Genomic DNA, 13,511 nt, shown 5'->3' on the forward strand with positions numbered 1-13,511 from the left:
CCCTAGCTGTGCAAATCCCGGGAGCACTTCTGCTGGAAAACACACTAAGTGTATGCAGTCTCTGTCCCTCCCCACCTGACCACCATTGCCGTGCTCTCTCCGGGGGTGGCCTGGCCTAGTTGCTCCTGTCCCTCCCAAGCCTGTGGTCCTGGCTGTGCCTTGAGAGTGGCCTCCAGGGAGCATCATAAATGAACTGCAGAAGGTTGGGAGCCCACCTCCCCCAATAAGGACCATCCTACTTCAAAATGTCTGTACTTTTCCCCCCAAGGCCCCTCAGGCACCCCTCTCCCTGCCCTTGAATAAGGGGACTGGACATCAGAGACAAAGCTGAGCCCTCCCAAGTGAGGCTTCTGCCTGCGTGACATGGGCGGGCATCCTCTCCTGATACCCCAAGCAGGCAGTGCGACAGGCTTGACACAAGTTTCCTCACAGCATGGAAACTTGGGAGCACAGGACAAAATGGTTTCGTGTCTCACTACCAAAGAAGGAAGTTTGCCATACGGTGTGAGAAGATAGGAAAAGTGAATCGAGAGAGGGAAACAAAGGCAAAGGTTTAGGAGGGGGGAGAGGGAGGGGAGTAAAGGGAACAGGATCCTATACCTGGGACAGCCAGGGTAAGGGCTAATGTCGATGGGAGAGGGAGAGGACCAGGAATGAAGGGGAGAGGGTGTGGAAGGCAGAAGGGAGAGGACAAGTTGGGAGGCCTTGGATGACATCTTTCCCAGGGCTGAGGTAACCACCTGACCTTCCTTCCAGTCTAGACCCCATCCTCTCCTTCCCAAAGGAGGGGAAGCAAAGAGCAGTACAGAGGAAATGAGCCAGGGAAGGACCCAACAGGGATGCGGGTGGGACGAGGCGTCCCACACTTGGCGTGGCTTGGAAGCCAAGGCCCAGAGGAGGTGGAAGCACCCTGCACTTGCTGCTCTTGGCACTGACAGAAAGAGGGCCTTGGGATGGGGAAGCTCCAAATGGCTTTGCATCCCCCTTCACCTGCCTCTGACTCAGACCCTTAAGAGCCTGGCACACATCAGCACCCAAGTTCCTGCAGGGGTGAGGCTCTTCCCCCATCTTCAGTGGATCGCGGGAGAGAAGGGGGAGAAGAGGGAAGGGGAAGGGAGAAGGCCTAAGATCAGGGGCAGGCCCCAGCTCGGTGACACCAGCCAGCCTCCCTGCTAAATCTCTGCTGCCTGAGGAGGGTCCTGGCTTTGGGCATGACCCTTGGGAGTGGCTCCCCCACAGCACAGCCACGGTGGTGGGTTGGAAGAGGATGGTTTATTTGTCTGGGTGGGGTGGGTGGCGAGGGCGCTTGGGCTCCTCCCACGCCACGCGTGGCGCCTGTTGGCCTCACGAGAACGGTTCCATCAGGGGCGGTGCCCGTCGTGGCCTCTTCATCCCACCTGCGCCCACTTGAGGAAGGCCGAGATGTCTCGGACTGGCACGTTTCTTGTCAGTGCCTTCACCCGAAGGTTCCTGTCATCTGTCAGCAGCACCACCTCTCGGAGAAGCCGGATTGGCTCATCTGGGAGCAGAAGAGAGAGGGGAAGGGGAACAGTTGGGGGGGGGAGGGGAATAATTGGGGGGGGGGTTGTCCCATGTACTCCCCTGGTGCCTGAAGCCGTGCCCAGGAGGTTCCAGAGCTGAAGGGGCTCTGGAGCCTTTTCTATTTGCCATAGATCAAAGGATTCTTCACCTGAGGTCTGTGAACTTGCTTTAAAAAATGTTTTGGGGCAGCTAGGTGGCGAAGTGGATAAAGCACTGGCCCTGGATTCAGGAGGACCTGAGTTCAAATCTGGCCTCAGACACTTGACACTTACTAGCTGTGTGACCCCGCGCAAGTCACTTAACCCTTATTGCCCCACAAAAAAAAATTAAATTTTGATAACTATATTTCAATAGAATTAGTTTCCTTTGTAATCCAATGTATTCTATGAATTTAAAAACCTTGTCCTGAAAAGAGGACTTTACCAGACTGACAAAGGGATCTAAGAAGCCCTGGTCTAGCTTCTAGGGGGCAGAAGCAATGGGAGGGAGGGTTCCTTGGTACTTTCTGGCATAAAGCTCAGTGGTGGGAGAACTGGGGGGGGGGCTCCTCTCTCCTAGATGCACCAGTGAGCCAAGCCAGGGAGCTGGTGAGGGTCAAGGATGAGCAGCAGGGGCAGGGGTGGGACATTGCCCCCTTGGGGCAGTAGCCTAAGGTCTCCTCCCCTTCTGTCCTCCAGCTGCCTTTTCTTACTTCCTTGAACACCCATCTCCATGGCCAGCTGCCTGTCTCTAAGTGGCCCAGCATGCTTTGTTCTGGGCCTGCAAACATCCATGTCTGACCTGCCAACTTCATCCCTGGGGAGTGTGAAGAGGATGGAAAAGGGAGGGGGCTAAGGGTAGACCATGGACATAAAGAGAAGCCAGAGTGGGTATGAAAGGGGTACTCTTCGAAACCATTCCATAGTCCAGATCTGAACCCCTTGGCAGGGGTGGGGGTGGCGGGGAGGCTGGTGGCAGGGAGCCCCATCCCTGCCTGGCCTGGGACTCAAACCGGGAGAGTCCCAGGCCCCAGGTCGACCAGCCCAGGCCCGGTGTTGCTGGCAGGGGTCCGAAGGGGTTTCTGCGGATACTTTGAGACATTTTTAACAATAAACATCCTCTGTTTTGACACTGGTAACTGCACTTTGTTAGAAACCAGAGACTGTCATCTTGTCAGGCCCCATCCGCCATAATCCACATGATTTTAAAATTCAACATCGTTTACACATAAACATTTGGTGACGGTTTCTCTGTGAATCTGACAAGTTAATCTGCTAAGAATTCACACTGACAAATGGGGTTTGATTACTCCAGCAGCTGCTGATGTAATTGCAAGAGGGGCGGTCCCGAGGGTGGCAGTTGGAGGCCTCTGGCAGCCTCCTGGGAAGGGGAGCCAAAGGGTGGGTGGCTGGGTGAGGGAAGGATTCCTTGGCTTTAGCACCATTTGTTCATCTTCTCCCAACACCTCAAGGTCCCCACCTGTGTGGGGCTCTCCTGGGGCAGTGGCCTTCAGCCCTAGTCAGCTGGGAGCTCTCTCTCCCAGTCCTGCAGGAGAGGCATGGAAGGACACGGCCAAAGGAGCCCATACAGCAACAGAAGCTGGGAAGCCTCTTGGATCTGGAGCGGGCTGGGGGTGGGGAACGAGGCTTCCAGGACAGATGGGCAGGAGAGGGACAGAAGGGACCACAGAATGCAGCCTGTCCTGAAAAGTCAGTGCTATGAAAAGAAACAGAGAGAACGAGAGACAAAAAGACAAAGAGACTCGACATATAAGGAGATGGGAACTCGGTGAGAATGAACAGCTCTGGAGTTTTTGGAGCAGTGATGAATTCTGCAGATGATGCTACACTAGGAAGCACTGGGAACTCCCATTAAATAGAAGAAATGACACAGAGGGCCCAGGGTAGGCCAGAAACGTGGGCAGAAAACAAGATGAAAGTCATCTCAGGAGGAGAGAATTCTCTGGAACCCCAGTGATTCAGTGGGTTGGGACAAGTGGGGAAAGTACTGGAGGCTCTCAGGGTCTCTGGGGAGAGCCCAGGCATGGGGGCTGGAAGCACAGAGGGCCAGCATCATCCTGGCAAAGAAGGGGATGACCTGAGGATGGGAAGATGGTCACCCAAGAGCTCTGACCGATTCCTTTGCCACTGGCCATATTTGCAGGGGCTTTCCTGCGTCCTTGAATGAAAAGTGGTAAAAATGCAGGCTGCCCTCCAGACTACAGACCCTGCCCCACCCCCACCCCCCCAGCTCCCTTGGACAGTGCCCTCATGCCTGATCCCCAGGAAGAACGCAGACAAGAATTCAAAGTAGTGGAGAGAGATGGGGTTTGAGAATCTGAAACTGTCCCCACTAACAAAGGGGGGTTGAGCATGGTTTGCTTTGTGCCCAGGGCCTGATGGGTAACCAGGATTGTGGGGAAAGAGGTCACAGACAGAGAAATCAGGTCAGTGCTTTTTGTTAGGGAGACTTCTATGGAGACCCCAGATCAGAAAAAGGAGGAGCGATGCTCAGGAGCCCAGCCCCCTCTCTGTTGTCATCCTTAGGAAGGACTCCATGGCCTACTGGGCCATCTTCTGTTGAGCAAAGTGGAAGCTGAGACTGGTGGCACTCCAGGCATGCCCTGGGTCACACTGTGGACCAACCACACAGGAGTTTACAGCCTGGGTCCAGGCTTATGAGGAAGCTGGCTCTGAGCCGACCTTTTAGAACTCCCCACATAGGCTCTGGGAAGCAAAGGTGGCCCCTGGCCCCTTTCCGGGGTAGGGTATGCCTAAGCCACACACATTTCTGCTGGCAATCCCCAGAGAGCTCCCCCCCCACTGGTAGAGAGTGGACCCCGGGGAGGGGAAGGAAGGCCTGAGGCGATGGTACCTTTGTTGGGAGGCATGAAGTCCTTGGCCTTGTCTTTGCAATAGTGAAGGCAGCAGGAGAGGATCAGGTCATCATTATTTCCCTGGAGAAGGAGAGTATAAAACATGTCAGAATGTGGCCCTGAAACCTTCGGGGAGAGGGTCCAACACTTTGGGGTCTCCATGGGGCTCGGTAAGCTACACCTTCATGCCAACAGTGCCCGGCACCAGGCAGACAGGGCCCAAGGTGAGCCTTGGCTGGCTGCCAGTCACCGAGCTCCTCTGAGTGATCATCCCTGTCCCTACTTCTCCCCTCCTCAAGTGGGCAGGATCCTTACCTGTTGACCAGTGATATCCTCACTGCGGAAGGCAATGGATTCGAGTTCATTGCCACGGCTGGTCAGGGCCCGTAGGCAGGAGTCCCGGCTTTCAAACCGCCTCTCAAGGAATTCAATGGACTTGCGGGCCTTCTCCTGAACCACTCGGGCGTAGCCCCCCGCCCGATGGTCTGTCTCCTGCCCCTTGGCCAGGCCATCTAGCTCATTGATCACTGATGGAGAGACCCAGAGAGCACAGGTTAGTATTCACACTGCGTTCTTCCTGACAGCATGGGGGGGGGGGGTGTCACAGCTGCTCAGGGGAGGGTCACTTGCCATGGGGCCATCCCAACTTCTAGGCCCGGCTCTAGGTCACAGCTTATTCACAGGATTCCTAACCTTTGTGGCCCATCCATCTGGTGATGAACATCCTGGCTCACACAGGGGTGGGAAAGCAAGGCCTAGCAAGGGTTGGCTCTGTCTGCTTTCTGGGGGCAGTGGGGCCCCAGCTTCAGCGTAGGACCCAAGTTCTTTACAATTCGAGGCTCCAGGCCTGCTGCCTCTCCTTCCAGATTCTGCTGGGCCAGCTTGCCCCTTGGTATTCCTCTCCCTCCCTGAAGAGTCTCCAAAGGATTTCCGGGGGTTGACGTAGGAACCACAAGGGCGCCTACTGGCCTCAGGGTGAATGTGGCCAAACAGTGTGCCCTTCCCCAGAGGGGGCGGGCAGGGAGAGTGTGTGTGTGAAGGAATGGGAATGAGGGGAAATTCTTCTTCCTCAGGCCTGGGTACACTTGGAGCAGAAGCCTGACTGTCGGGGTTTTAGGGGCTGCTGAGGCCAGGATTGTAGATGTGCCCATTGCCAAGTGGAGGGGGAGAGCCTCACCTCAAATGCTTTGCAGGCTTAATTCAGGAGGGCTCTGGCCTTTTCCAACATCAGCTGCCTCAGTAAGCCCTGTCACCTCCGACACAGCAAGAACACGTGTGTGTGTGTGTGTGTGTGTGTGTGTGTGTGTGTGTGTGTGTGTGTGTGTGACGTAGCTCCATTTCTGGTGAAGATTCTTTCCAAGATTGCAGCCAAAGCCTGAGATCAAGTGGGAAATATGCACTCCTTGGGGGCTCGGGGAGAGTTTGGGGTCTGAGGCCTCTCCTAAGCACAGTGATTCACAGCCTGGGGCGCCAGCGCGAGCGGGCTGTTCCATGGTAAGCCTGGCACTCACTGTCTGGGTATTCAGAGGAGCTGCCCCACACCACTTCTCTCTCTCACACACACACATACACACCCCATACACACCACTCCTGCACACGTACTGAGCACACACACACACACACCACACACTGCACCCCCCCCCCCCAACCTGAGGCTCAGCTGGGATTCTGGTGGGGGTGGGAGGAGGAGGAGGGAGAGCGGTGCAGCAGCCAGAGGAACATCAAACAGGAAAGGCTGGTATCCCATCCCCAAATCCGCTTTCCTGCTCCAAACCAAACAGGCTTCAAAGGGAGGCTTGTTTGTGCTTCTGCACCAGGCAGGACTTCTCAATGCTGGGGTCAGGCTTGAGGAGAAGGAGCGGGTTAAAGGTCAAGAGAAAGAGGCCCAATGGAAAGCCGAGGACTTCACCCCTTGCTGCCCGGATGGAAGAGGAGCCAGTCCCTGGAGAGCTTGGGCCTGTAGGCCCTGAGAGCCTGAAGCGGGTCAGAGGGAGGCTGGGGGACTATAGCATCCTATGGCTACCAGAGTCCATTCTCCAGATTTAGATCTTTTTCTTATATGTGTGATTAAACTTTTCTTCTCAATATACTTTCTTTGCTTCCTCAATTAAGGCTGTAATCTCATCCTAGGGAAGGGCCGATCTACGTCTCAGCAGCATCTGGGTCCAGCCGCCCTTGGAGAGGCCGGAGGACTCTTCTGGGCTGCAAAGGTGGGGTGGCCCCAAGGAGCCGACAAGCTCACCCCATTCTGATCTAACAGATGCTCCGCCTCCACCTCGCCATCGGCCGCACGGGCCGGGCCCGGTGGAATGTGGCCCAGAGGCAGCTCCCTGTCTCAGGGTTCAGAAAGATGGGGAGCTGGTTCCTAGGACAGAGTCAAGAGACCAGCTGTTCTGTCAGTAACATGCTTTGCCCAGGGGTGTGCTGGAGCCAGCTCTGACCAGGTCTTGAGAGACAATTGTTACAATCCCAGTAAGACCATTTACACCTCAGAAATCAGCAAACTGATAAAAATCAAGACTTGATTTCTTGTTTTGTTGATTATTGAGACTTGGGAAAGTGATGGAGAAAATGTGTGTTGTGTGCACATCTTTTTCCCTCAGGAAGGCTGGTTGTTCAATGTTTCCCAGCACACTGCTACTATTTCCCCTGCCTGGGTCTGTGGGGCTGAAAGGAGAGAGAGAGGCCCACCAAGGGAGGCCCCACCAGGGTCAGTGTGCTAGGTGGTGACTGACGGTGTGTTCCCTGTGAGACTCTAGGGACTGAGATCACCTCTGTGAGGACAGTTACCTCCTCCTAACTCTCCCAGCTCAGGGCCAGGATGCTCAGGACAGAGACCAGTTTCTCTAGAGCACCTTGGAAGAGTCAGCAGAGGTAGAGGGCTGGGCAGATTTCTCCCACTCTCCCTGAGGCCCCCCAGGATAGGATTCCTCAGCATCTGACCCCCGCCCACTTGACCAGAGACATTCTGAAGACCCTGTGATGGAGTCTGACAGAAGCTGATCATGCACTGGGGGTTCCAGGATGGATGGTAGACTGGATCCCTCCAAACAAGCCCCCAGTGTCTCTGTCTCCAATGAAGCCTCAGCTAAGCCCTTGTTCCAAGGACCGAGATGGCCTGAGGGTCGGGGATGCTGACACCCACCCACCCAACACCGGCAGTCAGACAGTAGTGACTGCTCAAAGCCCAGGGCTGGCTCCAATCGTCACGTAGTGACACCGGCCAGAGGAATGCTACCTCCAACCCACAGAATCATCGTGAAAAGCTCTAAGACAATCAGACCAAAGGCATCTAACCACTTCAAATCCTCCCAGACTTTCTGCCAGACCACCCAGCAGCACTGTCGTTATCTGCCAGGGCTGAGTGTTTACCAATAACGGGAACCAGCTTTGCTGTTTTACTGCAAGCTTTATAAGGACAAAAACAAGGGCCGGGCTCAGGCAGGCCCCAGTTGCCAGGACACAGGCGTCCGTCTGCTCGGCAGCCGAGCCCGTGGATCGGCCCGTGTCGTCTGCCCCTTATACAGGTGGCCCGGCCCGGCGTCATAGGAGTGGGATGTCTAGGGAGCACTTAGGCCCGGTGCAGGCAGGGGATGTGGGGGGAGGGCACAGCCCTGCTGCCTCTGGCATGACTCACCAATGAGGGGCACCACGAGGATGTACTTCCTGCTTTCCAGCAGCCGTGCCAGGCTGGCCAGGTGGTCGATGAAGCCATTGGTGTCTGGTACGAGGAACAGGGGTCTGATCTCTAGCTCCATCTGCCTCATCTGACTCTGGTCCTCCAGGACAGCCTGCAAGACATAGGGGCCGGCTGCGTCAGCATCCTGCCCTGTTGAACGAGAGGAAAAGGGAGCCCCAAGCAGGCCAGAGCCAGCCCCTCAAGGCTCCAGGGAGAAGAATGGAATAGATAGAGGTAATGGGGACCCCAAAACACCGAGTTCCCTGGGAAGCTCAAAGATTGGGCCAATGCTCTGTGGGGTTCCAGACCCTCCGGGGGAGCCCAGGCTGTTGGAAGAAATCAAAATCCACATCAAGTTCACATGATGATGACAACTCAATACTACGGGCACCAAGACCCAGCTCCCCTGCCTAGATGCAGCATCAATGTAACTCTACTGGATGAGGTGCCACCTGACGAGAAGGGGCCAGGAGGGGCAGAACTCAGGTCTAGGGCCCCCCGCCCAACTCGGCAGCCGTTAGCCAGGATGCTGCATCTGTTTGGCTCTTGAATAAGGGTGCGCTTAGATCCCAAGTGCTGTCGAATCTTGGGGGGGGGCTCATCCCTGACATCTTCCCAAGGCTGCCTCTGACACAGCGTCACAGGCCCACTACAGCCACACTTGCTCCCTTGGTGACACTTTCAGTGCCCTACTTGGCAAGGCCTCCATCCCGCTAGGGTGCAGACCTGCTATGTGATGAGTGCTGAGGATACTGAAGGTGTGAAACAGACCCCAAGACAGGTGCATACACTGAGAAGGGCTAGGCCCCGGGGGTGTTGAGCCTCAGCCACCAACTGAAAAGAGAAGTAGTGCTCCAACTTCCCTGGCAAGGACAGTCAGACTGAAAGGCCAGGAGAAGGCGGCCTCCCCGTGACCTTCTGGGGACCTCTCTTTCTGAGTAAGGGAACGCTGCCACCGTGACCCACCGGGGACCTGCGGCCACCCGTGGGCCTCTCTCCCCATGGGGATGCCCACTTGCCGGGCCAACTCTTTCCAAGTAACTAAGAGCGTGAGAATGCAACATTAAGGTCACTCCCCTTCCCAGGTACCACAGCCCCACAGCTCTGATAACCTCTTCCTGTCCTGTCCGCTCCACCCAAACAGTGCATCCGCTCTGCTCTTCATCTTCTCCCTCCTCTTCCTCCCCTTCCCCAGGCTTTGGTGCTGGCTGCCCAGCTCCTCCCCTACCTGGAGAACTCTCTGCTCTGGCCTCCATCTCCTGAGGAGACAGTGAAAGCCCAGAGACCCAGGGGCATTTGGGGAAGCACAAAGGGCTGTGAGACAGTGATGGGGCTAACCTTTCCCACACCAGCTATCAGGGACAACAATGCTACTGGCTCTTCTCTGCCTCCCCAGGGAGACTGAGTATTGATGCCATCTTTATGTTGGTTGGGCTGGACATCCCCAAGATCCACTTCTCCCTTCTGGCCCTGACCTGGTGGCAGGATGGTCTTAGAGACGCCAGGACCCCATGGGGCCTGACACAAAGGGGAAGAGCAAGCAAGCCCTTCCCAAGTGTCAGCCCTGAGGCTGGGATGGGAGGAGGAAGAGAGCAGGCAAAGTACACAGGAGAGCCAGGAGAGCCAAGTTAGAACGGTCTACACTCTGCGTCTTGGCTCAGGGCCAGTAAAAAATCTGGAGGATGAAAGTTTTACAATCTCTGGGGCCAGCGGTGGCAATGATCCTCCTCGTTTCCAGGGGTGGTGAGACGTCAAGCCGTGGCCCCTTCATCTGGTAACAGTGCCTCCTGTGGCGAACTTCCCCTAACCTAGCTTTGCCCAGTGAGTCACCAAAAAACTGTTTCCTGTTCCCCCCATGCCCTCACTTAGGGTTCAAAGGAGCTGGTCCCTCTTCCCCAAGGTACCAGTTGAGTCTCCAGGGATGGTCTGGTCTGGGTCATCAGCCTGGTATGGCTTCCTTGACAGAAGTACAGGAAGTTGAGAACTTTGGGTGCCCCCTCAAGGCTTCCCTCTCTGTGGATGTCTGTCCAGTGCTGTGTGTGTGTGTGTGTGTGTGTGTGTGTGTGTGTGTGTGGCGCAGTTGCCCTCCCAACTTTTCCAGATTTTACCCGTCAGATTCCTGGCAGCTGAGCATGGCGCCTGTGCCGGCCGTCACGTCCCATTCTGATCCCTCAGCCGCACGGTGAGAGAAGGACACAGGATGCGCAGGGAGTGTAAAAAGGGAGGTCGTCGGGGAGAGCGCCAAATCCCTGCCCCCAGGCTGGGATGCTTGGGGAGTGGGGGGAGCACAGTGCAGTGGAGTTCAGAGGCCGGTAGCAGGATTTATTTGTGTTTGCATGAATACAAGCTGCACAAGTCTCTGGCTGAGGGGTTGTTAGGGGTGAGGGGTTGGTGATTCATTTGAATTCTGCCTGGCCCCTGGCCAAGCACGCTGCCCCATGAGGGCAGGGGCGCCCTGTGGAGGCTTGTGCTGGTTCTGACCAGGTAAAAGGGAGAAGTGGGCAGGGAGGGCCCAGAGCAGGAGGGGGCCCTTCTTGGAGAGGAGGCTGGATAACAGCAATGGGCACCACTCTGCCGCAGAGGCAGAGAAGGACAAAGGTAAAGAAAACAGTTCTGAGGCTCCTGACGCCCTTGTCCTCTAGCTAGGAGGAGGTAAATGTGCTGTGTACACCTGGGATCGCCCCCCTTCACGTTCTCCTGTAATGTGAGGTAGCTCTGACACGCTGACCTCAGTAAGGGGTCATAGGGAGAAAACCCCAGCCCAGCTAGCCTCGGGAGCCCTGCCCAAGGCCTCCTGGATAGAGGGAATGAGGCTGCTACCACCTGCACTAGACGCGTGACCCAGAAATAAAGACCTGTTCAGAGCCACATCGAACCTGTGGGCAGGGGTGGAAGCACCTGGGTTGGAGTCCAGGTTCGAGGGCTCCTCTCACTATGCCCCGAGTCCTGCTGCAGAGGGGCTAACTGCCCTCCTGACATGCCCTCAACTCGAGGGGTGCCCAAGAGGCCCAGCAAGCGGGAGCTGTCCCTTCCACGGGAGCACCTGCCCCCTCATCTCAGTCTCCCCAAGCTGACGGGCAGTCCCTCCAGGCCAGGGAACAAATCCACTTTTCGGGTTTCCCTCACAGCTCCTAGCCCAGGGCTGGGCACATGACCAGTGCTCTAGCGCTATCTCTGGCTCAGCGGAGAAAGGGAAGAGGTGCAGGGGAAGCCAGAGGACCTTCAGCAAGGCTCTTTCTAGGCCTCAGTTTCCTCCTCTGTAAAAAGAAATACTATGGGGGGTGGGGCAGGAGGACTAGAACAAATGCATGACCTGGGAGGGCGGCTCCTCTGGCTACCCCTTCCTGCCCTGGCGTGAACGTGTCCCTCGGCTGGTAGTGCACTAGCCCTCCCGCCAGGCGGGAGCCGGGCCGGGGTGTCTGCCTTCCGCTGCGGGCAAGCCCACGGCTCTCATACAGGTGTAGGGGGTCATTGTTCAGCCCCCCTCGCTCCCCAGCTATCTATATTTAGATCCCGAGTCCTGGGGCTGCCACAAAGGAGCGGCTGCATGTCCAGGAGGGCGGGCGGGCGGGCAGGGGATGGGGGTGGGATGGGGGGGGGAGCTATTTTCAGAGCACATGTCATAGCTGGCTGGCGAGTGGGGCTGCTGCTGTAATACCGAGCAGAACAATAGCCACGGTCAGAGGAAGAGACTGTTGTGCTTCAGGTGGGATGTTTGCGACTGCTCAGGAAGCCTGGCCGCTCCCAGCTGGTGGCAGCTCCAAGCCCACAGGAGCCTCCTGGGGTCAGAGCGGCAATGCCAGCGAGGGGGCAAGGTGCCCAGAGGGGGTCCTTGCAGACTTCCAGTGTGTTCCGCTCCTCATCTCTAGCTGGGGCTGCCTGGAGAGTTCTGGGGGAGAGGGAGAGCAGGCATCCCGGATGGCCGAGGTGCTGGGGCTGGGGTGAAACACACCATCGGGCTGCCTCGATTCTGCTTTGGCTCCAGCTGCAGACCCAGGGAACTGCCCACACCCCGGCTCTGACCTCCATTCGGCCCCACTGCACAGCCCCATAGCAGCTCCGGAAGGAGGGAGGAGGACGCCGTGGAGAGAGCCCAAATCTTCCCCTCCTTCTTCCACCCCCGGCAATGGATGAGCTTAGGCCCAGGGGTCTGGGCCCACAAATGAGGAAGGGGGGAGGAGCCACAGCTCCAGAATCTCTCTTAGCTTCTCGGTGGAGCGAGGAGGGGGTAGCTTTTGAACCCCATCTTCATGTCCCTTTCCCCAAACATGTGTGGTTCCTGTTCTGCTGCATCTGTAAAAGGCCCTGAGAGCTGGGGACTTGACTTACACCTCTCAGTTAACACCCCTTGGAGGCTGCTGGAGTTCAGAGCAGTTTAATTTACGGCCCATCTCCCCAGTCTTAATTCACTCGATGCTCCGTTCTTCCTTATTGTATTAGAGCAAGCCAGGTACCTGCCAACAATAATGGCCCCTCTAACTGGGAGTTTCTCCCCCACTCCCAGGACAATTTCTACCTTTTCCTTGGGATTTTTTTTTCTAAATTAAACAAAAAGAGGAAAAATAAGAAAAGGTTAACGTGGGTTTGGAGAGCCGAAGCCCAGTGGTTCTGGGCAGGGAGCCAGAGGCCCGAGGGTACACACATGTGTGCATTCTCCCAGAAGGGCCTTCACCGGTCCTGTTTTACAACCACCTCGGCACAGACTGCAGGGTTCACGCATATGGCCAGACAGATGTGTCTGGCTTACATTCAAGGCTGGAAAATGAAGAATTATGGAAGTGAAGGGCCCTGGGCATTAAAGGGGGAAGAGGGGGGTGTGGGGGGGAATTTTTCCTCTGCTGAGAAATCCTCCTGTGGCTGTGAGGCCAGAGGAAGGAGGCTGACAGGAGGCAGGGCAGCCAGGAATGGCGAGTGTGGGGGCCTTCTCTTAAAGGGGCCAGGCAGTGTGGCCAGAGGGGTTTCCCCAGCAATCCAAGCGCCATTCTCAGGACTGGAGAACCTCATGGGGCTACGGCTAAAGAGACGCCCTCGTAGATGCTAGGAACAAGGAAGATGATGGCAAGCACAAAAATTGTGAAAAGGTTACAGGAATGGGGATTTGGGGGGGGGGGCCTTCGAAAGGATGGTTCCTTTTCTTCACTAAGGCTGGACACAAGGCAGAGAGAGAGCAGGCTTAGCATGGAGCAGGAGGAGCCATAGACAGGCATAAGGAGCAAAGGTTGTGACGCGTTGGGAGCACAGGATGGAAGGGTGTGAAAACGCTTTGTCTGAAGGACTTTCTGGTAAGGTCTGGAGAGGGGCTTCTGAGCCTGGGGTCTAAAACTTGTTTTGGACTTTCAAAAATATTTTGGTAACTGTATTTGCACATCATTGGTTTCATTTGTCATCCTATGTACTCTGACACATTTAAAAACACCATCCTGCAAAGAGGCGCAC

General features: G+C 56.2%; 1 protein-coding gene across 1 annotated transcript in view; it reads right to left on the minus strand.

The window, feature by feature from the left end:
* Window positions 1-34: 34 nt before the first annotated feature.
* Window positions 35-13,511, minus strand: part of SMG6 (SMG6 nonsense mediated mRNA decay factor) — a 179,535-nt gene continuing 166,058 nt past the window's right edge. The window contains exons 16-19 of the mRNA XM_044003043.1: window positions 8,034-8,187; window positions 4,712-4,923; window positions 4,396-4,477; window positions 35-1,519 (exon numbers count right to left, since the gene is read on the minus strand). Of these exons, the coding sequence (XP_043858978.1) occupies window positions 1,389-1,519; window positions 4,396-4,477; window positions 4,712-4,923; window positions 8,034-8,187 (579 nt within the window). The 3' untranslated portion in view covers window positions 35-1,388. The remainder of the gene's footprint in view (window positions 1,520-4,395; window positions 4,478-4,711; window positions 4,924-8,033; window positions 8,188-13,511) is intronic.

Source organism: Dromiciops gliroides, chromosome 4 (assembly GCF_019393635.1).
Source record: "Dromiciops gliroides isolate mDroGli1 chromosome 4, mDroGli1.pri, whole genome shotgun sequence".
In the NCBI taxonomy this organism is placed as follows: Eukaryota; Metazoa; Chordata; class Mammalia; order Microbiotheria; family Microbiotheriidae; genus Dromiciops; species Dromiciops gliroides.